Source organism: Anopheles arabiensis, chromosome 2, assembly GCF_016920715.1.
Source record: "Anopheles arabiensis isolate DONGOLA chromosome 2, AaraD3, whole genome shotgun sequence".
NCBI classification, from domain to species: domain Eukaryota; kingdom Metazoa; phylum Arthropoda; class Insecta; order Diptera; family Culicidae; genus Anopheles; species Anopheles arabiensis.
In genome coordinates this window covers 14,688,132-14,714,522 of record NC_053517.1, presented here as the reverse complement: position 1 = coordinate 14,714,522, position 26,391 = coordinate 14,688,132, and the positions used below count along the sequence as shown (strand labels likewise).

The 26,391-nt window shown below is 47.9% G+C and overlaps 1 protein-coding gene across 6 annotated transcripts in view; it reads left to right on the top strand.

Moving 5' to 3' along the window:
• Nucleotides 1-26,288, top strand: part of LOC120899624 (zinc finger protein rotund-like) — a 30,247-nt gene extending 3,959 nt beyond the window's left edge. Inside the window, exons 1-5 of one of the 6 annotated variants that reach the window (XM_040305696.1) lie at nt 12,702-12,802; nt 15,421-15,474; nt 15,610-16,013; nt 22,105-23,164; nt 23,277-26,288. In XM_040305696.1, coding sequence (XP_040161630.1) covers nt 15,897-16,013; nt 22,105-23,164; nt 23,277-23,788 — 1,689 coding nt within the window. In that variant the 5' untranslated portion in view covers nt 12,702-12,802; nt 15,421-15,474; nt 15,610-15,896 and the 3' untranslated portion in view covers nt 23,789-26,288. Of the gene's footprint in view, nt 1-3,928; nt 3,953-12,642; nt 12,667-12,692; nt 12,803-12,866; nt 12,965-15,395; nt 15,475-15,609; nt 16,014-22,104; nt 23,165-23,276 lie in introns of those variants that run through there. The other 5 variants (XM_040305686.1, XM_040305711.1, XM_040305676.1 and 2 more) reach the window with 5 other exon arrangements.
• The last annotated feature ends 103 nt before the right edge of the window (nt 26,289-26,391 follow it).

Genomic DNA, 26,391 nt, shown 5'->3' with positions numbered 1-26,391 from the left:
TGGGCATGGCGGCTTGCCGGCAGTGGACCGGTTTTCAGGGTCAAGATGTTGGGATCACAGCGCTGCCGCCGCCGCCACGGCGAATTCCGCTTCTTAGCCGAGGTGTCACGCTCGTGCGCAGTAGTTTCGGGTGCGTATAGCTGTGACTGTGACGCTCCGTCTGTGTGCGCACGAACATCGGGGCCAATCCGTTCTAATCGTTGTTTCGATTGAGGAATTGAAGAAGTAGTAAATTCGGTTTGGTTGACGTTTTTTTGGCGTAAAGACACTTGTTTCCGCACGACTGTCCATCGTTACGTGCCAATGCTTCAACTCGAGCTTTTTAACGTGTTCCAAGAATTGGGTTACAAAAAAAGGAAATTGCTGTAGATTACAACCCCGTCAAACTTCAGGGTGTGTGCCCCGTTGCATCATCGCTTGCACCCGGGGAGGCCAAACCTTGAACCCCCGCCATCTTCAGCTGCTGCACTTTTCGGAGGGTTTGCTTGTCGCTCGACCGGAAATTGCGCACTGATTTGGTGACAACAATCTCTGTGCAAGAGCGTAGCGGTGAGTGCTGCTGGCCAGCTCATTAAACGCTAAAAGCCGCTGAAGAGGCACCAGAAGAAAAAAAAACCCTCACACTCAGATTAAATAAATTTCGCGACAAACGGTGACATTGTTTCGGTTGACTGATAGCGTTGTGCACTTTGTTTGGTTTACTTGGTGGATGAAGATGAAGGAGTCGGGTTTTTTGTTGGACATTTTACTGGATTGGACCCCTTTTTTTGTTGCAACGCTCATCCGGAACTCTATCAGCTGCAGGTTCAACACTCGCGGGTTTATTAATTTCGGAAGTTTCTTGCGTACTTTTGCGGGGATTTGTACACGCCTGTGTCGGTCCCTTTTGTGCCAGTATAATTAAGGCCTCACTTGAGCCAGCGTGTTTGTTTTATGTGCCTCAACTGTACAACACATTAAAGTTGAAGCTTTAACAAATCGGTGGTTCTGTGTGTGTGTGTTAGTGATTATCGCTTTAGAGTGAGCGTTTTTCCTGCTTTTTTTGTGTCACATTTTGCTTCTGTTGTTCTACCGCTCCATCATCAAACCACCGGCGATTTTCAATCAACCAGAAAGCCTAATCAGCTTTGTTCTGGTAACCACATGCACACACACACAGGGACAGGGAAAACGCGCAACAAACTACAAATGCGCGCTGTGGGTTGGCTGCTGCACCCCCCGGGGACGGTGTCCGCGGACCCCGGATATTTGATTTTTATTTTTAATGTTTTATAATTTACAATTTTTGCTCGACCCAAAACCACGGGAAGAATGCGCAGCGAGGTCGGTCGGTTGTGGGTGGTTGGTTTTGTGTTGCTGCATGAACGGGTGAATGCATAAAATTTTAATTTCCCGCAATCACAATCGCATGAAAAATCACATGCTCCACCGAGCTCTCTCTCTGGCCCGGCGACGACATTTGGCTGCGGTTTTAGGACCCCGTTCGGGCATGACATATCGGTTTTCCTGCTGTGGTGGTGGTGGTGGTGGTGGTGGCGAGGAAGAACAAATGATGTTATTAATAAATGTAGTGTTCTCTACGCCCCATGTCCGGCTGCTGCCCATCTCTGCCCCAGGCTTTGCCGCGTGCTGAAAATGAAGCGCTGTATTATTATTATATATTTTTTTGTGTGTATTTCCATTTTCTCTATATGTTTACGCGTGGTTTGCGGTCATAATCGGGGTGTTTCCCCACCCCAAATTCTAAGCTTTTTAATTAAATCAATTATGAAGCTGGCTGGGTTGTTCATATCGATATTTATTTATTGTTCCCCGATGATCGTTAACCAACCGAGGCGAGCGAGTGGGTTGACTTTTTGCATAGTGTGGGGGGGTGCTAAAAATGCATCCAACTTTTTTTCTTTTTTTATTTTCTAATTGGTTGACTAGCATTGTGGTTCAAAACAGCAACTAAATGCGCAACGTGTCGGAAAAAATAAAATAAAAACAACTGAACCATCATCTGAACCGATCGCCAAACCGTGAGCAAAATGCAACATGCAAGTGTGTTGCCCACGGTAGGATGCGTAGAAAAAAGGGGGACCAAATAAAGAAGGAAAAAAATACACCAAACCACTACCACCGCAACACCGCTCGGATGTGCACACGTGCAAACTCCCGGGCCGGAACGAAACCAACCGGAGCCAATCTGCGGTCGAAAAAATGCACCCACAGGTCAAAGGTTGCACTGCTGTGCTGCGGTGGTGTGCAGCATGGAAGGTTGATGAGCAAACACAATAAAAAAAAACAGGATTCTGCATAAAAGTGCGCTGAGGTTGTGTGGTGGTTAAATGCATCAGGTACTGTGTGGGAGAGCGGGCGATGCACGTGCGTGTGTGTGTGTATGTGTGGTTTGATGAGTTTGATTCCGATCCTGGTGATCGGTAGAAAAAAAGCACGACCCAGGACACATGAAACAAAAAAAAAACAGTAATTGAAACGGGGAAGGAAGGGAAAAATCACACTCAGCACCATTTTTATTATGTTGCTCTAGCCCGTCAGCAGCAGTCACAGCAGCAGATTGGAGGGTGTTGTGTGGTGGAAAATGGAAGGAAAAAAACAGACAAAACAGACCAATTGCGAAAAATAACTCCACAGATGACAATGGTGGTGATGATGGGTGTGTGTGGTGTGTACATCATTATTGTGTTTTAGCATCAAACCGCGATACAAACATTTGTGAATTTATAACACAACACAGAGCAAAAAAATGATGACACCCCAGGGTGGACAGGACACACAATCTATCACCTGCCTGGGATGATTGTCCCCCAACGGCGTAAAGAGCGATGGCATAATTGTGATCTCTTCGGGAGCAAAATATGGAAAAATCATATGAAAAATGATCACCATCAACGTAATTATCTGCTTTTTCACATTAAACTGCTTGAATTAATCTCGTTTTCCATTGCAATTGCATGGCGTTTCTCTTCTGTTTGTAACAAAACACTGCAGCACACACATAGTTTGGGCTGTGACGATTATTAAAGTATTTTTTAGGGAAAAAGCAACTGCCCGCCTGATGCGCCTGATTAAACTCCGCGAGCAGGGGGCTGAAAAATGGTGGTTCTACTCCTCAGCCCCACACCACCGCCAAATCATAAACGAATAATAGAAAAATCTATCATTTAAAAATGCGCCCCAGCCAGCCAGCCAGTTCCATGCAGCGAATGCAAAAATGCAAATCAAATAACAGAGAATATAACTAGTCGCATAAACACAGGTGGCAGCATAAAAAACGGGAGGAATCACAGCAGCAAAAATGCATTCATTTCTAGTTTTTTTCTTTTTTTTGTTTCCGCCATATTCACGCAACCGAACTGATTGAACACATATCGCAAATCAGGCGTTAGTAATGGTTTACTTTTTTAATTTTTTTTTTTTGAATTTGTTCCGCCGCTTCATGTGGTTAGTGGACAACAAAATATACTGACGAGCGTGTGTTTTTTGCACGTTTGGCGTGCAAAAACAACAAAAGACAAAAAAGTGCAATCTTCAAACATTTTTGTCCACCGTGGGGGAGGGAACATTAAAGGGGGAGAGAGCGGAAGGAGCAGTGTGTTGTGGTGAGTGATAATGTGCTTTTATGTTTGATGGTTTAGCAAATGCTGTATGTAATCGATTGCTGGGTATTGGGGTGGGTGCTTTGCAATAATTGATTCTGGGGGAGATTTTTATGCAAAAAAAAACCCTTACCACACACACGCACAAGCGACTATTGCATGATTTTATCCAGTAGTAGTGGGGGGGGAGGTTTGATAAATAATTGCTGAATATTATCATGTTGTGATTGAGTGTGGTTTGTTTGTTTGCCCCTTTTTTCCCTCTAATTTTGCTTCAATCGTGTTCTAATGTTTATTTTTTTCTCTCTATTTCATTTTTTTTGCAGAGATATGGAAAAGGTCGTAAAAAGGTATGTACATGATGGTTAGCAAATCGTTTTCTGCTCTTAAATTACACCTCCTCCTCAAATTACCACAAACCGGCTACCAAATGCACCTAGCAAATGCACCTACACTGAGCAGCCCGTCGTCGAATTCAAATAGGATGTAAAACAAATCGTCCGCATTACAGTTTTGCATCCAAATTATACCTTTTAGCTGATAATCTAATTGAATCGACCCCACACCAAACTGCAAACCTCCAAACTCAAAGTCGAAAACCATCTCCTTTCCCTTCGATCCGGCTGGTCCTTTCCTGGCTGACATATTTATGACGCGCCCTCTGATGGGCCCGCAACCGTGTGTCTGCTTAGCATATTGCTGTTGCTGTACAGCTTTTCACAATTAGTCGTACTGCCTACTGCCTGTGTGTTCGCTTCTCGCGCGGGGTCCCTCTCCTCACACAAACAGGTGATTGGGCGCTACTTTGGACAGGCGTGGTGTGTCCTGTGAACCCTGATAATAAATGATGATAGAGGCACCTGAACAAAGTTTTTCTTCCGCCAAAAGCACACACACGCTCGCAGGACGATTCTCCACATTTCTGCAGCGATGAATCTGCTCAGAAAACCCGTTGCTTCCATCTCCCCCTTTCCCCTTATTTGCCAGTGTGTGTGCTGATTGACAGTCAGCTGGTCCAGTGGTGTGCTGTCCGATCGCGAGGACACCGCCCATTAAGCTTTCTCCTTCTGGTGGAGCCTTTTTCCTTTCCTTTTTTTGTGTGCAAGCAACACCCCGTACCCAAAGGACGAGTGAAAGGCTCACGAGTAGCAAGCGATCGCCGCGATAACACGTGATACGCAAATTGTACGCTATCAAAAGACGATAATTCTCGCTCACCACCAACCATCACCCGTGTTTTCTTCCGCTTTTGCACACACCAATTCCGTGTCCTGTTTTGGTTGCCTATCTTTTTTGTGCTTCCTTCTTCCTTGCTGTCTTTGCGTTTCCCACACGCAAAAAGGAACGCTTCTACTGTCGCGCCTCTCGCGCATGTGTTACTTTTGGTGATATTGCGCACTTGTTTGCGCTTTTTAATGAGGTTCGTAATTTTTCATCATAATCATCGTCGTTCGTCCACTGGTCTTCGTTGGAAGAATTTAACATTAGCTCGAGCACAACACGGGTGCAGCAGGGACATGGGAGCAATTGAGTCCCACGAATCTAACAGCAACGATCAACCGAACCGGGGAAAAGAAGTTGTCAGCGCACTAATGTTTATGATTTCATCGCCCAAATGTTCCGAGTCGATGTCGATTGCTGTGTCCCTTCGTACGTGTGCACGTCCATTTAGCGCTATCGGTGAGGTGTTCTATCATTTGATCCTTTGCTTTGCCGCGCCCCCCGAACTGCGCGCAACCAGACCGGATGGGAATTTTGGGGGCTTTAAAACTTAATTACCTTCACGCACTCAATTTGCACTCATCGGCAAGATCGGCGTTAGACATCGGATGCGTATCGGTTTGATTTCAACAGTTTCAACGCTCTGTGCCCGCTCCGACACTCCGCTTTTGCCCGTTCGGCGCTGTGCGATCGATGCAACTTACCGCTTAAGAGCCGTCAGAGCCGATTCAGAGCTACAGCGGCGTGGGGATCCATGGCGTGTGATGGTGGGTATGATTTATGGGGTGCACTGTTTGCTGTTTTTTCTCCATTCCCTTAGTATGCACGCAGCGAAGGCAGATGCAAAAGGCTGCCACCGTGACCGGTGGCTTTCAAGATCACACACTCACGCGGGGTAATTGCAATGGCCTCTCCTGGTGGGGAGCCGGCCTCCCCGTTTCGCTGGACATGTTTATGACCATGGGTGTGCGCGTGTGTCCTTTCAGTTTTTTTTTCTCTCTCTCTCGTTTTTGCTTGCTGTCGGGGACTTCAGTCCCAAAACACACCAGAGAACCCATGCTGATCTTCATTTGGGTTTCGCTTGATTTATGCATTTTGGGGGCATTTTTTTGTTTTGTTGCTTACCACGCGGTAGCCACGCGTTCGATTGTGTTCGGTTCGTTCGGGTGGAGCAGTAAGGCAGTGTTCCCTTTTTCGTCCTGCCTGTGTGCCGCTGGAACGAAACGAAACACAACACGCAAGGAAAAACAGGGATGACCGAAAATGTGATCCGCCACTTGACACGTGTTTGCAAGCTAACGGATGCATCGCACGTGAGAAACCGTTTACGGCACGAAGGCGCTCAGGGAAGTATATCCTAACTTTGGCTTGTTCTGGTGGTACTAATTGCCTTGCCAGCGAGAAATGCAGAAATTGCACACTTGCGATCATTTTCGAGATCCTTCGAACTTTCGTGACGTATTCAGGTTCGTGTCCTGATGCCACTCTCCACCAGTAACAATCGCCAAATCTCATTAAGGCCAATGACGTACCCGGAACCTCGCAACGCGCTGACTTTTGTGTACAAAGATCATTAACTCCCGATCGGCACACACAAAACACACGCACACACCCGATACAACCACAAAAAAAAACACATGTTCTCTACCCCCCTGGGAGGACGTACTCCTCTTCCCCCTTGTTGTCGCCCCGGAAACGAGCTGACGCGTGTGTCATTAGCTGTGTTGTACGTACGCCGATATGTTTGTGTTATAATTCAATTTACGCTTTCGGTGGTTACAATTATGTGTGTCTTGCGTGTGTTGTTTTTCGGCAAAAAGGCGACAAATTATAATCGCTGCCCGCGTTGTTGGTTAGTAGAGTTGGATGCAGCCGAAGCGAAAAACGGCGCATTTATGATGGCATTGGCAATTTTCACTCCCATTCGCCGCGGCCCAATCGGAGCGTGTGTGTGTGTGTTGTCTTTTGCTGCTGATGCAGCACTCGAATAAGGGAGGGTAAGGGTGCTAATAACTTCCAACACAATCGATTTGCACAAAACAAACGTAACACGCGGGGCTCGCGAACACTCAATGGCGCCAGCAAGCGTCAAGCAACAAGTGAATGAACCCCACCAACCTGCGCCTCTCCGGACCGCGGCCGCTTGGATGACACTCTGGGGGAGGATTGTGGAAGATTGGGGAACCATTCGGGGGGGTTCTGTGAATACATTATCCGCCTGCTTGTTGACGCGTAGAAAAATGTACGTCAATCGGTCTCCTTCAAGATTATCCCTTCGAGGGAAGAGGAGAGACCTCTTGGGCAGAAGCTACTTTGCGTTACTTTTGCGTACATTTGCTTAATGAATCATACTACTATCCCGTGGGTCTCGGCGCGTGCACACATGCTGCCACATGCCACTGGTCACACAGAAACACACATTTTGTTCTAGCCGGAGCTGTTTTTGGGCGATGGCAATTTACACATTTTCCTGCCAAGTGTGCCAAAATTGCAAAAAAAAATATATATAAAAAAGGGATAAAGAAAACGACACACACGCTCGCAGACAAATGTTTTGCCTACTTCCGTCACTCCGGGTATTATGGTTAATTGCTTTACGGCCGGGCTTAATAGGAGGGCTGCTGCCGCGACATAATTCCGCCCGGGCAAGGGAGACTTCATCGTGCCCCAGCGCATGAGCCTCTCGCAGAAGAGATGGTATGAATGGTGTGCTTTCTTGCTGGTGGAAAAGACCTCCGCCGCGTTAATGGAAAGTGTTGTGTAGAGGCGCTGTGGAGCGTTTGTTTTTTTTTTTGTTTTTTGTCACTTGTTCAAATGTGATACAAAATTGGCATTCAAAGAACGTTTGTGGAAGGTGTGTGTTTTGTAGTCTGATCTATGCTAGCAAGACAAGGAGAAGGCATTTATTGGTAGGACGTTTTAGGTGAATTTTTTAAATAGAATTGAACATGTAAAACATGAAAATTGTAAAAGTAAACACACAAGAATATGAAAAGGATTAATAAGTGTTAAAAGTAGCTCTATAATAATGATAAACCTCAACGGATTAACAAACGAATGCACAAATCGAGAAGAAAAAGGCAAACAAAAAGCTGTAAATTATACAAACAAAATAATAATACTTCCACTGCAAACGTTTCAGCCAGCTTAGGCTTCCTATAGTTGTTTCAAATAACTTAATAACATGCTTTCAACCATTTAAAGAAGTTTTTTAAAAGCCTGTTTTACAATCAATCCTTCTCAAACCACGATCCAAAAACACTTTCCACCGGCAAAGTCATCGTGCAAGCGAGAACGAGACGGGAGAACCGTACCGTGGCTGAGAACCTCGACAGAGAAGCGCCGATCGCAGCATGCGGTGATGTTGTTCCCCCATGTTGCGCCGGGCTTCACATGTGTGCATCGACCGTCTGGGAGTGTACGGGCCGCTGCCTCCCCCCCCCCCCTCAACCAAGATATCCCACCGAAAACCACGCACATTACGTCAGCCGCCACACGCTCTCTTTGTCGGTCAGTGGCGGTGATTCTACCTCTCCTTCTTCTTCTTCTTCTTTTTATTGCCGTTTGTGGTTCTTCATGTTCGGCCCCAAAAAACGCTCCCGCGTGCGCTCGTGTGTGTGTGTGTGTGTGTGCGGAAGAACCTTCCCGCTGATGGATGGAGGGATCGGGGTGGGGTGTTTTGGGGGAACGGTGGTGTTGCCCCACTCGATCACCTGCACCTCCCCCTGCTCCCTCACCCCACATATGCACAACGCGCAACATTGTAGCGCGTATCAAAATCTGATGGTGACAAAGAATCTCTTTTTTGTTGTTTGGCGCTCCTCGCTGGTGGTGGTAAAAATGCAATTTTCGGCAGGGGTTGTGCATGTGTGTGTACGCGCGCTTGATAGTGCACAGCCAAGCGGGAAGGGAAGAGGAGTGACACACAAAAAAAGAGAGAGAGAACACAAAATAGCCAAAACTATCAAAGCAGGCAGCGCAGCAGCTCCGTTTTTTTTTTGGTTATGTGTGTGCGTCTGGGATGGGTGAATGCGTTTTTTGGTAATCTAGCCGCGACCTCCTCCTCCCTCCCCAACCCGTAACTCACCCGCCTCCTCTCTCTCTCTCTCTCTCTCTCTCTCTCTCTCTCGCTCATAATCGTTCTCTCGTTTTACCTTGTTGTGTATCAGCCCTCTCTCTGCATTGACTGTGTGTGTTTGTGTTTGTGTGTATGCGTTTGATGAGATTTTTCTCCAACCCCGCGTTTCGCGACGGGAGCAAAAAAGGTACATAAAAGTGCGGGTTTGCCGTTTTTTTTTTTGCTGTTTGGCACGCCGTTTTAGGTGCTACACGATGATGACGATGATGATGATGATGGCGGGTGAGACATTACGGGCTTTTACCGCTAGGGGTGGCCGGCGCTGCCACGCACGCATATTGCAATTTTGGGAAATGCAGTTTTTTTGGGGTGTTTGAAGCGATTGGCCATTTGTGTGATGGTAAACCCAAAAATTGCATTTCCTTTAAAGGGAGATGCACGTGTATACCCGAGGGGGAGGGAGGTACGTTTTTGGGCAGAAGCTAACAACAGAAGCAAAAAAAGAAACCGAAATCCCATCTCACCCCCTGCGTTTTTTTTTTGTGGGTTCTTTTTCGGTTTTTTGAGCTACAAGTGACAGTGTATGTGCGCGCGCGCGCACACGCATACACACATACACACATACACACACACACTCGCTTGCCTTACCTTTCGACTAACAGCACCAGCATTAGCATCACCGACCAGCAGCAGCAGCAGCAGCAACCATAGAGCGCGCCAGCAAGAGAGAAAGAAAGAGAGTGAGCGACAGAGCGTGGGACAGAGAAACTCGCATACACGCGGGCGGGGGGGGTCCACCACTACAAGCGTATGTTTTGGGGTGGTTTGGTAGTGTTTACGGGAAGAATGAAACGGGTTCAAAAAAAAAAAAGAAAAAAATCGCACACACATTTTTTGGCAGTTTTTCCATTTTTTTTCTCTCTCTCCCTTTGCGCTTTCGTTGTGTGTTGTCGCGCTGGGTTGCATTTGTTCGGGGCGCCGCTGCCGCGCATGAATGATGCGTTGGTGTTTGGGCCGCGCGCTCGTTGGGGATGTGAGGTGGGATTTTTTTAAAAGTTTCGCCTACCTTTTTCCGAAACATGGAGTGGAGGATGGGGGTTAGTGGAGTGGGAAGGCGAGGGCGCACGTTGACAAGCGTGGCGGCGGCGGCGGCGATGGTGCGGATGAAAAGCTTCGAAACGACGAGACACATTCGCGCGACACGCAAGTAGTAACGCCAAGCATTAACAGCAGCAACAGCAGCAACAACAAAAAAAGGGCAAACGAGGCAGAAAACGAACAAGAAGAAGAAGCAGAAGAGGAAACACAACATCAAAACGAAAGTGGAGGAGATTCGCTCTTGTCGATCGGCGTCGTCTTTTTTTCTTTCTTTCTTTTTTTCGCTGTGTTTGGGAATGGTTTCTTTTTCTTCTCGTCGCGTTTTTTTTTCATTAGTTCGCGCTCGCGGATCTGCGGGCGGTGTGTCCGTATCTGTGTGTGTGTGCCTGTATATATATATGGAGCGAAAAGCACGTGTGCGTGTGTGTGTGCAGATTTTCGCGGTTTTATGCATTTTTTGAAAGGGAGCGAAAGAGCGCGTGAGAAAGGGTGATGGGAGTGGTGAAGGGAGTGGTAAGGCGCACACAGAAGGGCAGTGAGTGTTGTTCCGTAGCGCGTTTTTTGGAGTAGATGATGGAAGGGGAGGAAACGGAGGAAAACCTTCAACGTGGAAGTTTGAGCATTTCTTTTTATTTTTTCGCTGCTTTTGGTCGGGGGAAAGAATTTTTGGGTTTTTTTTTTTGGACGGGGGCACTGCTGGGGTTGGGTTCTGGCTTTATCGTTCGTTGCCCTGCGGGAAATATGGTGGCGCGCGCGCTGTTTTTGGCGTTCTGCAACAAACTGCAGTATGTAAATTTTTGGTCCTTTTTTTCCTCTTACTTTTTCGTGTGGTGATTTGAAGAAACTCATCGAAAGAGTGTCAAACTCTCTGCAATGCTTTTATGCTGCTAGAATGTATGTCAAACTCACACACAACTTTTACACGTGAGAAACGCGGTGGCTAATTAATTCAGTTTCCAGCGAGGAGATGAAATATTTAGGGAAATTCCCCCATTTTCACCGCAACGCAACTCGGCCCCGACAAACGTGTACACCGAACCAAACCCCTCCGTCCTCCCGTCTTCACCTCCCCTCCCTTTGAAACACATAAAAAGCGTAGCCCTTCTTCCCTGTTTGTGTGTGTGTCCAAGTCCCTTCAAAACCTTAACGGTCGAATTTTTCCCCCCCGGTTCGGTCGGGGTCCGTTCCGTCCCTCTCGGACTATTTTGCAAACATTCCGTTGTCCTGCAGCACCCCGAACAGCAGCGTCCTTTTCCTCCCCCTCTCTGCTCTCCCCTCACTTGACCATCCAGTGCCGACGAGGTCCGGTAGTGTTGCGTTCGGGCTGAATACCCTCTCCGCGCCCCTGCCCGCCACCGGTACATGTGATGGCTTGGCTGTCCGTTTTTTAACGTAAAGGGAGAGAAAATAAAAAAAAAAACACACACACTCATCTAACGCAGGGCGCCCTGTGAAGTGAAAAGGGAAAATTCATCCCTCGATATATTGCCAAAAGGTTTTTCCCCGGCACCCGGTTGTGGCCGATTTTTTCGTTTCCTTTTTTTTTTAAGGTGAGTTTTTGTACATTTGGCCACGGGTACGGGAAGTGGCAATGAGAGAGAAAGAGAGAGAGATAGAGAGAGTGTATTGTACATAATATGCTACAAAACCCGCTCACACGCACGGGCACGACGAGCGCGCGCGCGCGCCCTTCTTGTTGCTCATGCTTGACCCGGCGTGTGTGTATGATGAGGGGGGAGAGGGAAGGCCTGTGAGGTGCCCTCTGGAATCGATAAAAAATCTTTAAAAAAGGAGGAGATGGTCGATTAAAGAATCTGCTAAAAGCGGCCCTGCTCGTCGTTTATCCGCCCCCACCATGCTTCCGTAGGCGCGCGCGCGCTTTTGGGGAAAGTGATGAGAAAAATGACGTTTTTGACAGTGTGTGTGTATGTGAGTAGGTGTGTTACATGTGCAGTAAATGGGAATGTTGGGGGGAAAATTGAAAAGAAATACAGTAAAACGACTTTTTTAAATGATTTTAATATTTTGTTTCGATCGATGTAAAGGAGAAGAGAGTTTATGTACCATTACTTTACTTGTTAAATTATATTGGAAAATTTATATTATTAATTTGGGTAACTTTTCATGACATTTCATAATTTCAATTTTCGACACACTCCAAAACACGTTAAATTATGCGAAGAACAGTGCCAATTGCAGAAATCCCTCCACATAGGACGTACACTGGTGTCTCATGCTGTCTCTTATCTCATCTCACCAAACGCACGCGGCACAGCTCACCGCCCCATAGTGAGCAAAGTGTAACGCGTGAGCGGACGTGTGAGCTACGCGCAATTCGAGCACCAGCATCGCTCACCGCACAGTGAGACGTGCCATCGTAAACTGGACAACATTGCTCGCATTCACCGTAACACCCGTTCGAGCTGTGCGCGACCAGTGCAGCAGTAGTTGTGTGCGGTCTCGCTTTCGCTCGCTCTGTGTTACGGCCTCATGTTCCTTCTGAGCGCAAAGCTACATGTGTGTGTGTGTGTGCGTTTTGCCAGCAGGCACCAGCGCAAAAACTGTGCACACACATTGAGTGAGCGAGATGCCCCGTGCTCGCTCTCGCTCTCTCTCTCTCCTTCCCGTGCGCGGTGTGTTGCGCTTCTAGCCGTCGTCTTGGGCGAGGTAACGCCTTGTAACGCATCTCTTTTTTTCTTACCATTCGAAGCGTGCGGATGTGTTTTGCTCGGCTGTGCTCGCGTCAAGTGTTTTTTTGAGTGCAAAATGCGACGTTACGCAAAAAAATGATCCCGCGGCAAATGTAATCAAAAGTGCAGTTTGTAATTGCGTTTGTGCGGCATCGGGGTGATGCGTTTTTTTCCCCCTTTATTGTTTATCGCTCGCTGTGTGCCGTGATACTGCCTTGTGCCGTTCTTTGGGGGGCCCTCTCGGTGACGCTGTGTGTGACGTTCGTGATATGTGGGTTGGTTGGGGCGGGAGGAGGCAGTAGGGGAGGGGAGGTTTTTTTTTGCAAAACCTGCGAATACTTTTTGTGAGTCTGTCCAGCGTGTGTGTGTGCGTGGATTAGCTTGGAAGGGACAGGTAGCGGGAGGATGAAAACTTTTCCACCGCTTTGTATTCGGCAGAAAAATGCATTTTTCTTTCCCAACTCTCTAAGTGAGTGTTGGCGGCGGCGGCTCCCCGCCGTTGTTGAGGCAAAAAATAGCCACAAATAAGAGGCAAAAAAATGTCGAAATGACACACACACACACTCACATCCTCCCGATTGGTCTCCCGCGCTCAGCAGTAGGCGAGAAACGACACGACAAGCGCCGAGAAGATGCGAGAGAGCGAGAAAGCGAGAGAGAGAGAGTGAAAAAATCGCGCCGCACTTGAAGAAGATGAAAAAAGTGTTTTCCTTTTTTTTGCCTTCCCATTTTTTCGGTGTCCATGCGCGCGCGTGTGTTGGTGTGTTGGTGCGTTAGTTTTGTTTAGTTTTGTTTAGTTTTAAGCGGCAATCATTTCCATGGAAATGATCCCGTGCTAGCGGGAGGCAGAGAGGGAATTTGAGTGGCGTTAATTTTTCGACCATCGCGGCAGTTTTTTTATTCCCTCTTAGCAAGCCCATCACCCTTTCCCTTGACCGTGTGTGTGTGTGTGCGCGATGCGTACGAGTGTGTGGCTGTGTGCGTGCAGCGCAGTACTGTGTAGGCCGCGTATGTGGTTGTGTGTGTGTGTGGTTTTTTGTTCACGCGAAACGAGCGACGACTCTCGTCGTTCCATGCGTGTGTGGCGGCGGCGACGGATGCAGGAATGTGTGTGCGCTCGTTTGAATGTTGAATTTGGCAGAATTTTGTCGCGTGTGTTTACTTAGCAAGAGGGTTATTTTTTTGTTTTTGCTCTTCTTCTCCCCCGAGGTGCGTGTGTGTGTGTCTGTGTTGCGTGTCGTATGAATGTGTGCGCGCGACTGTGCGAACAATTCCCCCGTCCTTGTGTGGGCACGCTCGCACACACTACACTTGTTTGCCGCGTACGGAGCAAAGTGGATGGTCGGGCGACCGAAAAAAACAGCAGCAGTCAGTCCTCCCGCGATAAAAGTCCCCTTTTCCTTCCCTTATTGTTGGTGTATGTGTGTTTGTGTGTGTGTGCTTTATTGTTATTCTTAACCTCATCGTGTAGAAGCGCGCGCGCGATGTCGTTCAAGCTCGATCTCGTTTTAATTTGCGGCTCACGAAAAAATAGTATTAACTTGTGTGTTTACTCTATAAAATCGCTGTCTGTGGCTGTGTGTGTGTGGATACCAAAATCCGTCCTTCTGGCAAATTGTTATTGTTGCATTTGCATACATTTTTGGTGGCAAAGCTCTGTAATTCCACGTGCTTGAGTTAATATATCGGTTTGGTGTCCACTTTTTCTCAACATTTGTTTTGTTACAAACAAAACACTCACTTCCTCGGAAAAAGATTCTTAAAAAATGTGTGTGAGCATTTGAAGAAAAAAAAGAAGATGGGCCAAAGAAGTGTGTGCGTTCTGGGCACAAAAACCTCAAATGGCGTACACACGCGTGTACACGACCGAGATCATCCCCCCTCGTGCGCTGCTAGTTGTGTGCGAGAGCGTGTGGCAAAACGCATGAGTTATACCCCCCCAGTCCCTTCTTGCGCGTTACTGTCGCCCTCCCCCCCCCGCGCCACCCACAAGAAGGGTCACAAAAAGAAGGTAACACACACACACACACACACATACGCACACACAGACAGACCGTCGAAGAGAACGAACAAAAAAACCGTCTGCCGTCGTCGTGTTCGCCTTTCGATTTGTGGTGCGCGCGCTGTGTGTTGTTACAAGAGAGCCAGCCAGCCAGCCAGCGCCACAAAAAATCGTCTCCGGGAAGCCAAAATTAAAACACCCGCGAGAGAGAGAGAGAGAGAAAGCGCACAAAACTCCCACAAAAAGTGATATCGAAATCAGATCTGTCCCCCCGTGTGTGTGTGTGTCGGGTTTTCGCACGTGAGAGTTTTTCCTGCCGGGGAGAGAGAACAAGCCAGCCAAAAAGGGATGCTCATCGAGCGTCTCCTCCACGGCAACTCCCCCAGCAAAACGGTGGACACCACCCCCAAGGACAGAGGCGGCCGCCAGCAGCAGCAGCAGCAGCAGCACACACGGTCCAACACCGAACCGACACGCCACACACACACATTGGCCTGCTACGGTTCGCTTTGTTCGGGTGTGCGTTGTCGTCGTCGGCGCTTGCTGCGTTTTTTGACAGAGCGAGCGAGTTTTCCCAAAACCATTTTTTCTTCCCTCCCGTGATCAAGGAAGAGATATCCTTCGCTTGTTCCTTTACGCTCGAGTAATGTAGAAGTGAACGGTTGGTGGTGTGCATTTTCTAACGTTTTTTCCACCCCGAAAAGCTGCTTACTTCGATCGTCGCTATAGGTTAATAATGCCAGTGTGCCAGTGTGCTCCTGTGTGTGCAGCAATTCCCGCCTAGTGAGTTGAAGACGCACACGGGGGTGTGTGCGCATCTGATTTTCCTTTAAAACCCACACACACACACACGCACACTCATCGGAGAAACAATAACAAACCGTGCCCCTTTTCCCTTCTCCCTTCTGGTTGGTGTAGTAGTACGAACGCCGGGCAATAATGAAGCTGCAGTGGCCGTCGCGGCACAGTTGAGCGTGTGTGAACGAGAAGATACCGAGGGTGGTGGTGTGCGTGATAAGCAAAAGTGCAATAATATAAAAATTTAAACAAAAAGTTAGTAAAAATCATATAGATCAATAGATTGTGAAAGTGGTGAAAGTGTGTGCACGAAGAAAAAGGTTCCTTTATCGGTTCCTTAAGGAGTATATTACAGTGCATTTACACATCCAGTTGACGGTTCACTACCGTTCCCTCCTCCCCCAGTCATGATGGCACCAGTGTTTGGGCAGCTTTTGCTTGCCAGCGAGGAGGGCAAGATTAATCCGGCCTCCATACCGGTGAAGCGGGAGAAGAGCGAAGAGTCGGACGATCTCGATGTGAAGGTGAGCATCCGCTTTTATTCGAACGCGCTGCGACTCCTTAAAGGACGAAGAAGTGGGGTTATTTTGTATCCTTTTTTTTCTTTTCTTTTTAAATCACACACACAAACACACACACAAACACAAACACACACACCCAAATACACACACACACACACCCAAATACACGTATGCATAATTGCACACACATTGTATTCTGCCAACGAAGTGTAGGAGGGGGAACAATCTTAAGCCTTTCCCACCCCAAGTTTTGAGACTATGTTTTCCATCGCGAACCGTTTTCCACTCCACTGTTAATCCTGTGCAGAAAAGGACAAAACCAGGGTGGGAGGGGGGGGGAGAGGTTGGGATGCATTTTGCATACATACATCCGCTTCCACTGTGTGTGCAACTGCACTGCATGCAATTCTCGAGCACACGATGCTCTTCCTTTTCCCTTTTCTCCGTCCTTTCCTCTTTTGTGTGTTGTGTTGTGTGGGCTGCGTTGCTGCATGCTGCATGCTCTGGAGAATGCAATTCATTTTTTAGCATGATTTACGCACACCTCCTCTCCCACCCCACCCCATGTGCTTGAACGGGCGGGAGTTTTACGCACACGAAAAAAAAAAAACCCGCTCACACAGACATACACACACACACACTCACACAAAGCTCGTTTTGTTTCCGTTTCTGTCTGTTTCTATCTCTCTCTTTCAAACGACCGAAAAGGTGAAGAACAAGAAAAAAAATGTGCAACCAAAAATCCACTTTTGCACACACCTACAAACACACACACACACAGTTTGGGCAGTTGGCATGGACAGGAATGTGAACGAGACGGTAAAGTGGAAAGGCAGAAAAAAGAAGCATTAAAATAAAATAAAAATAAATGTAAAACAACTCCTGCTTCCACCGTCCCCCCCCCCTCGCTCTTTCCCTTCCACACACGCACACACAAACACAAACGAGAATGATTCTCGCGCGAATCGCAGTAACCTGTGTGATGTGAAGGGATGAGAGAGCGAGAGAGAGGACGCCACCAAAGAGAAATGAAACGAAACGAAACGAAAAAAAAACACACAATCAAAACAACAGCAAAATCAACAGAAAAACCAAAAACAACACATCAGCGCCAAGTGACAAAAAAGAAGGGGTTGGTCGGTGGTGGAAGCACCAGGAAGAAGATAGATGGTGGGCGCTGGGTGGGCGGAAATGTAGAACGGCAAAATGGGTGAAGAAAACACCCGACACTCTGCTGCTGTTACTGCTGTCGAATGTGTTTTTTTTTCTGTCGAGCAGCAAAAGAAAATGAAAGAATAACAAAAACAAAACACGAGCGGTGTGGGCGGGTTGGAGTGAGAAGCGGTGAAGGAAGGTCTAGGAGCAACAGCGCATCAGCAGTGGCCAATATATCCAACTCGTCGTCCACCAGCGCCTCAATCCCTCAGTCACCTGTTCCGTTGCGGTCCTTTTCCGTGTGTGAGAGAAAGAGAGAGTGTGTATGCCGTTGGGTGTTTTGATTTTTGGCTCTTTTTTCCCCCGCTCTGTGCTTCCATATTATCATAGAACGGCGGGAGATGGTGGTGGTGGTGTGGGGTACTCCACTAGAAATTGATAGAATTGACTACGATCCTCCATGCCTCTTCCGGATATTCATCCCATGCCCAGACAGTAAAAGGAATGGACCCGGGCGGGTGGATGGATGGATGGGAAAGGGAATAAAAATAATAAACGATACGAAAACACATCGTCGTCGTCATCGTCGGTCGTTCAATGATTCTTCTCTACGGGAAGAATGGCATCGAAGAAGGCGATGCTGCTGGCTGGCTGGATTTAACGTTCCTTTATCGCGCAAAAGGAAAGCAAACGACGCCCTTTACACCGACACATACACACCTTCTTGCCTTCTACTCTCTGCCTCGGGATTGGAACGGAAAATGTAGCCCCACTTGGGTGGGAAAATGTTTTCTTTTGCACATTCCTTTCCAGTGCCGAACGAGAAAGGAACTGCTGGCGGCAGCTCTGTCGTGTCGACCGGGTTTGCTCGAGACGATCTTTTATGGGGCGCGCACGATCGAGGGAGGGAGTTTGGAAAAAGGATAAAAGTGTACACCCTCCTGCTCGTTAAAAGGGGGGAAATATTTCAATTTTCAATCAGCAATGATACCGTCACTGCAATGGAAAATCCAATCCTAGTTCTCATGCTCAGCAGTTTTGTGATAAGGTTTTAGCTTTGTCATTTTCCAACCCTGGGGTTCAAATTTATGTTAATGTGTCTACTTCAATATTTTTACAAAATTCAACTTCATTTAAGCATTTTCTAAATTAATCAATAATCTTCCATACATTACTATGTCTTGCCAATTTATTTTAACGATTGCTTTTCTTGCATTCGACTTCTTGTCTACTCGAGAACACCTCACGTTCTCGTTTAGGGAACGCCAACATGAACTACGGCTCCTACAATGAAGGTGTGTCTTGGCCACCGTTCATCAGCCGCTCGATTTGGGCCGATAATGAGGAAGAATTATTTGTGAAACCCCTCCCAGCCTGACGAAACTCCAAACCAAACAAGACTTCTAAAGCCCAGCAAAAGGAGCATTACTGTGTTTACTTTTTCTGCACTCCCGCCCCATCAGGTTATGTTACCGAGCGAGAGAGAGAGAGAGAGAGAGAGAGAGAGAGAGACAGAGGGAGCTTGCTATCTACTACAGCACTCCATAATTATCTTCCTCCCCCGAGTAAGGAAAGAATTGGGGGGGGAGGACAGCTGCGAGGTACTCTTCATTCGAGTCTCTCCACTTTGTTTATGTTTGATTTTACAAATTTGACCAAACGCCGAACGTGTGTGTGCCTCCTCAGCCAAAAAGGGGATGGGGAGGCACTCATTTAATGAACCACTAGAGAGAAACACGGTGTAAGATGCTTCGATCGGGCCAAGGGGTTTTAGCAAGTTGGCAATGCTTCTCTCTAATACCCTTTCCCTCTCTTTCTCTCTCTGTCTGTCTGTCTGGATAATGAAGAGAGAAGGCCACTGATAGCCCTGGCACCTTCTGCTGGACACTCTTATCCCCTATCCCGGACACAAACACACACACACACTCCATCTCCAAACACAGCTCAAGCTCATCCTCCCTCCCCCCTTCTCAAGAGCTAAATGGATATTTGATGGGCGCGCACAACGACGACGATATGCTGATGGTGGTGATGTTGTTGTGACGCACAATTTAGCATTTATTTGCCCTACGTGTTTGTGTGTGTGTTGCGGAGTGTGTAATGGGTATGTTTTTCTTTTGCACCTCTTCACGACCAGTTGAAGTTCTGCGCGGGAAACGGCAAACGCGCGGGAGAGTTGGTGTTGTTAGCAAACGAATGAACGATCAGTGTTACGCGATCGAGAACGGTTGCTGGTGAGGGTAGGAGGAATGTACACAAGCAGCTTCACAACCCACTAGGAGAGATAATTCCGCAAAACAAATGTTAGAAATTATGTGAAAAAATACTAGCTTTTGACGTAAAAGGGATTTTTGGGAGTTATTCCGCGATCTTCGCCTCATGTTGTAAACGACTGTATGCGATCTTTACAGGATTTTCCAGGAATTCTCATAGCTGTAAGGCACTTTATTGACTCCTTTTTACGTGAAATGAACTTAATTTAATGGGAATTGGACTCTAATTGGCCAAATCCAATAGGAATTTACAAGAATACAAGAATAGGACTCTAATTGGACAAATCCAATATGAAATTTACAAGAATACTGATCAAAGAGGGTGCCATAGAGTCCTATTTGAAAACCCTGTTTCACACTTTTATCAAAAATACATGCATTGATCTCCCTGAAACAGCTGATGCTACTCCATCTTCTTTTGTGTTTTTAAAATATATAAAAAATGTACCAGCAACAAATGTACACCAAGAGAAGATCAGCCTCAGCTCTTGCCTGCCGGAACCAACATAAGCTTGTTCTGCCTCTCCGTTTGGCACCATAATTATAGCTTCTAGAGCGCCCCTTGGCCTGTAGTAGTACACCGAACGGCCTTGAAGCGAATGGCGCGTGCGGGTTTGGGAGTTTTGGAAGTTTCCTTTCCGTGCTCGTTAAGGCCACAAGCCACGAACTCTCCACGCGCCAGTAGTGGTGCGGCAAAAGAGATGACTTGCTAGTTTTCACAACAAAAAGAAGAAAAAAAAAATCACGCACACGTTGTGATTTGGTGTGATCATATGTTTCTACCCCTTCTTGTGATTAGAGAGTAACGTTCGGTCGAAAAGAAGTTGCCTATTTGCAGGGAATTTTTAATAGAATTTTCAAACAAAGATCATCCTTTACCATGTAAAACCGAAACGTTCAAAACATAACAACACACGAGTCGTTGTTGTCGTCGTGACGGTTCCACACCTCCTCGGAATGTGCCCCGTATTACGCCTTTAGCTGCTCCCCCCGCCAGTTACAGTTTGAATGAAGCTATTGAGTGAGCACGCTGGATTTTTGTTTTGTTCTATTTCGCCCCGCTCACCGCGCCACCATCTTGACCTTGACCGCTACTGAGTTCCGTTTTGTGTGCGGGCGCGTGTGTGTGTGTGGTACGTATAGTCAGTGCTGCAAAATGTCACTGTCAATGTCATAAACAAATCTGACTGAAACAAATTCCATGTCAGCTTCACGTACCTCAATTCTGATAATCAGAGGTGATAATACTCAAAACGATTGATGTGACCAATGCATGCTTTGTGACAGTTTTGCGGACCAGTGCTTGGCCAGTCACTATGTCATGATTTTTTTTCTTCACTGTGATCAGTTCTGCTAAAAATGTCACTGACATAGTCATGACAAATTCCGGCAGAAACAAAATAATGTCAGCGGTACGAGCTCTTCTGTGATGATCAGAGGTGAGACTCAAACGGTTGTTGCGATCATCACATGTCTGGTGACATTGTGTCAGTCACTTGGTCGCGACATTTTTTCAGTCGGTGATCATCTCATTAGAATGGTTTGAGAACAAAACAAAATGAGCATGGTTTCTCGCTCTGTTTGACCCCCCGACAGACAATCAAAACAGAATGACTTGTTGCTTAGGACCACACACGCGAAGTATATTCCAAAATGTCTTCGTGATTATCACCGACAAGGTCGTGACCAGGTGAGTGACCAAGAGTTGGGTGCTAAACAAAATGTCACTGATTGAGTCTCACATCTGATCATCTCAGTGGTGTACATGTACTGATTTGAGCTTCGTTTCAGTCACGAGTGTTGGTGACTGAAACAGTGGCATTTGGCAGCACTGTTCACCCTTGACCCTGGACACAAGCAATTCGCATGTCGTGTTCGGCATGTCATGACGCACTTTCATTGAGTATCAGCAATGACCACCGGATATGTTCATTGTTTTCGTTGGATAATATCTCGTGATGCTCGTGACATTTTGCAGCACTGCGTACAGTTGCCGGTGAAGGAAGGTGTTGGTGAAGTGTGAGGGATCGGTCGGGGTTTGTAGCTGGGGGAGCAACAATTTTTCGGCAACGCAATCGCATGGGGAGCATGTGGCAAATGTGCTGCGGGTTTATGCAAACTGCTTCCCCTACAAACGCACCACGCAAAACGAACGGCCCCTTAATTGACTAATTACGACTGCTTTTCTTCAAGACTGACTCACTTCAATCGCTTGTGAAGTTGATTAATGATCGATCGCCAAAGCCGCCAGCTCTCGGTGTTGTGCCAACATAATTAAGGCACTTGTCCTCGTGGTGGTGGCGATGAGGAGCACGTTCATTTAAATGTTTGATCAGTTTTTCGAGGATCACACTTACACACACCCCCGGTAAGATGCAACACGCCTGCTTGGATGCGTTTTCGAGAGGCCGTGGAGCACAGCAGCACTCTCCCGTGGTTCCGAAGTCGCGTGTAAACACCACTTAAGCCCCAATCGCCCATTATTCCATCTTTGAAGGGCAAGGTCGTCAATCACAGTAGGCCCCATGAACCACAGTTTCGATTTGCGCTCCGCTCGGTGCTTTGCTGGTGCTTCATCAACAACAACAAACACTCGCTTATTGCCGTAATGTCCTTCGCTAATTACAAAATGTGTCTTCTTTCTCTCCCTCCCCCCCGGAAAACAGATCTTCTCCGCGAAGGCGAACCTGGAGCTGCACGGCGGCACGCTGCAGATGCGCGAAACAAAACCGTACAAATGCACCCAGTGCACGAAATCGTTCGCCAACTCGAGCTACCTGTCGCAGCACACGCGGATACATCTCGGCATCAAGCCGTACCGGTGCGAGATCTGCCAGCGCAAGTTCACCCAGCTCTCCCATCTGCAGCAGCACATCCGGACGCACACCGGCGACAAGCCGTACAAGTGCCGCCATCCGGGCTGCCCGAAAGCGTTCTCCCAGCTGTCCAACCTGCAGTCCCACTCGCGGTGCCATCAGACGGACAAACCGTACAAGTGCAACTCGTGCTACAAGTGCTTCACCGACGAGGCGTCCCTGCTCGAGCACATCCCCAAGCACAAGGACTCGAAGCATCTGAAGACGCACATCTGCCAGCTGTGCGGCAAATCGTACACGCAGGAAACGTACCTGGCGAAGCACATGCAGAAGCACGCGGAAAAGGAGGAAAAGCGCCGCAACAGGGCCGCCGGTGGCGGTGGTGGTGGCGGTGGTGGAGGCAGTGGCGGCAGCGGTGGCGGTGCCGGCGCAGCGGCAGCGAGTGGCGCCAACGCTTCGGCCGGTTCCGGAGCGGCAAACGGTGGCAGCAATAACGCGAGCAGTAACGCTAACGCCAGTAACGCTAACAACAACAGTGGCGCCGGCAGCCCCAATGGGGGCGGTGCAGGTGGTGGCGCTGCGACGGCGGCCAATGCGGCGGCAGTGGCGGCGGCAGCAGTGGCCGATGCGGCTGCCGTCGGGCTGGCCGGGCTGGCCGGGCTCGGCCTGAACCGGATGGGCGGCATGGTGGTGGGTAATGCGGCGGCCGCAGCGGCAGCCGTCGGGCTGGAGCATCCCTACTGGCCGAAGGTGAGTCCGGATTCGGCCGCCAGCCTAGCGGAAGCAATGCAACAGCAGCAGCAGCAACAACAGCAACAGCAGCAACAACAGCAGCAACAGCAGCAGCAACAACAACAGTACGATTTCAGCAGCAACGGGGGCAGCGGAGCGGGCGGTAACGCCGCCAACGGTAAGGCATCGCGGTGGAAGTGTGTCGAGCGCCCGGTTTTCCAATTCCAACGGAACAACAGTGCGGTGCGATAGCGCCTGATGGTAGCTTCTTATCTGTTCCATCTTTCCAGATCCGCAGCATCATCGTAACTTGAACGGGAGCAGCAGCTCCGCCAACTCGGCGGACGAGGTCGGCGAAGATCTGGTCGTCATCCGGCACAACAACTCCCAGCAGCAGCAGCAGCAGCAGCAGCACGTTAACAACCAATCGAACTCCTCATCCGCCGCCTCGAACACGTCCGCCTTTACGCCGATCAACGTGATGCCGCCGCACCTGAACAGTCTGGCGGCGGCCCACCAGCACCACCAGCAGCAGCTGGTTGCGGCGGCCCAGCAGCGGGCGGCGGCGGCGCCACCCTCGTACCTGTACGACGCGATCAGCTTCCAGAACCAGAAGGCGATCAACCAGAACGCGGCAGCGGTGGCGGCGGCCGCCGCCAACGGCTTCCCGAACCAGCTCATCTCCCTGCACCAGATCCGCAACTACGCGCACCAGCCGGGCGGTGGTGGTGGTGGAGGTGGTGGCCTGCTGTCCGGCGAACATTTGCTGATGGGTGGCGGCGTCGGGAAGGTGGAGAAATAGTAGCTCGCGGCTCGGACGCAGCAACAGCATCCGGGGAGGATTGTTGTTGGTGGTGGTGGCGATGTGTTGTGTGTTGCTGGGGCGTGATCGGGCGGGTTCAAGCTGTCCTTTTTTGTATTTAGTATGTGTGTGTATATGGGTGTGTGTGTGAGGCAAGGATGTAATTATAGGGCGAAAGTGCGCGCGCACACACACACAGGCACACCGTACTAACACATGTACGATCGTGTGACACGAGATTGTTACATCCAAGTAGGCGACTTTTCGGGTCTATTTTGGAATTTCTTTGATTTGATGAGAGTGGAGAGGGGAGTGGAATTATAAAGGGGCAAACGAGTGTGCCCTTGCATTCTCCTTCCCTTTCTTCCTCCCTCTTGGTCCCATCACCATAGGCTTCATTTTAATGTGATTTTTCTGAACATCTTCAGACTCTCTCATGGTGGTGGAGTAGGATTCGAACTCTCGTTCTCTTTTGCCCATTTTCACACACGCATACAAATACACATACGCACACACACACTTATTCACTTAGAGAGAAAGAGAGAGAGAAATTTGTGCACGATGAAAGTGGTGGGGAACAAAAGGATCTCGGTGATTTTATTTTATAGTACGAATTAGTTGAACGGCAAAACGTTTAAAGAAAGTGTTTAAAAAGTGTGTCTGTGTGTGTGTGTGCGTGTATGTATGTGTGTGAAGGGGACAAAATTGTAGACAGAGAAACAAATGAATTCCTAATTTTTAGAAGCAAACGACCCGACCCTCCCCCCCCTTCCCCCTCGATACACACCCACAATCACAAGCACAACCCGGCCCACAAGCACGCCCTAATTGTAAGTAATCGAACGATCGTGTTTGGACGATCGTGGAGCGATCGCGACAAGCAAAAAAGGAGGTAAAAGTGGCGATCATGTAAATATAGGCAAAGGAAAACAAAGGGGAGTAGCTATAAATATTATATATATATATAGATACATACAAGAATATATGTATATGTAAAACATCTCTATCAATGTACTATCACTCGAAGTGTGTGTGCTCTCCTGGGTGTGTGTGTGTGTTACTACAACTCCTGTTGCGTTATTGTACAAATTAAAACAAAGCATCCCTCTCCCCTCAGGGGGGGCCAAGCTAGCCAAGGGTCTCTGCTTTTATGTCGACGCTTTCCCCCGTCGTTTCTTCACGCTTTCGCTTCTTCCAACTCAACTCACAGTTTGCAAACAAAAAAGATGCATTTAAAAAAAACCCAAAAAACGAAACAACACAATCTTGTGCGGATGAGAAGGATAGACGAGAGAGAGAGGGAGAGAGAAGAACGCGAAGCGGTTGGCGAAAGGGATAAAGAGCTTGATCGGACACGTGCCTTGGCCTGTGTCGGTGTGTGTGGGAGGAGGGGGGGGGGGTAACAGTTTCCTTTTTTTATTACATAAATTTTAGTTGCCTTACTGCTTAAGTTTCTTTTGTACACGGGAGCAAACGTATCATTAGAAGCAAATGTTTGTGTGTATATCTGTGGGTGTGTGCGTGCGTGCGTGTGTGCACACGTAAACTCCCCGTAAAACGTAAACTCCCGATCGTTCCGCAATGGGGCGGGGTGGGATGGGAATGCTGCCACACTCCAAGAATTGTTTCCACTTTCTCGAAGAAAGTGCAAACCGGAACGATCGTTTGTCGCACACACACACACACACACACTCACACATTCAAGCTGAATCGAGAGAAAAAGGAGGGACACGAGGAAGAGACAGATATTTACTTAAAAGGTGTAGCACAGCACGAGATTCGTATCTTCTTCAAATTATGAATAGCAGCAAAAACACACAGGAAACATGCAACACAAGAAAAAGAGCAAAAAATAAACAAACAAAGCTCACTACTGCACCCACAACAAAGATGGACAAGAAAAAATGGAAAAGAAAAGGGGGAGTAAGAAAAAGTGAACAACACAAAACGAATTGAGGGTGTAAACAAAACACACAACAACAGAGCTAACTTAGCAGAAAAGGTAGTAGTAGTAGTAGTGGTGGTAAGTGGATAAGCACGTGCTCTAAAGCCGGTAGCAAACTGCGTATAAATTAAAAGAAAAGAAAGAAAACGCGACTTAGATTTAGAGGCGAAGGAGAAGAGAGATGTGATGATGGTGCCCCACACCACGGTAGTATGGGGCGTTGTGGTGTGAGAGTGTGTACCGGCGGCATAATGTAGTAGCGAAGCGTGTTTAGCCGTAGTGTTGTGTTTGGTCGTCGGAAAAGTGTGTAGAAATTAAAGAAAGATACACGACGTCAGAACAAAAATGGAAAAAAGGTATGGTAAAAGAAAAAAACTCCCTCGGAGGAGTGCAGAAGAAGAGGAGCAGGAACATAAGCAGGAGCAGCAGTAGACAGTAGTAAACAAAAACAAAACAAAAACAGTAGCGCGCCAGCTGATGCAAAACAAATCTTTTATGATTAAATAAAACAGAGTACCGAAAAAGAAAAACAACACACAACATAATTTAAAATAATTTCCCCGTTTTGTGTTTTTTTTTTTTTGTTTGCTTGTATTTCAAGTCCGATGTTGTCCGAAATGAAACATTTCTCCCTTCTTTCTTTAGGCTATTGTGTTGC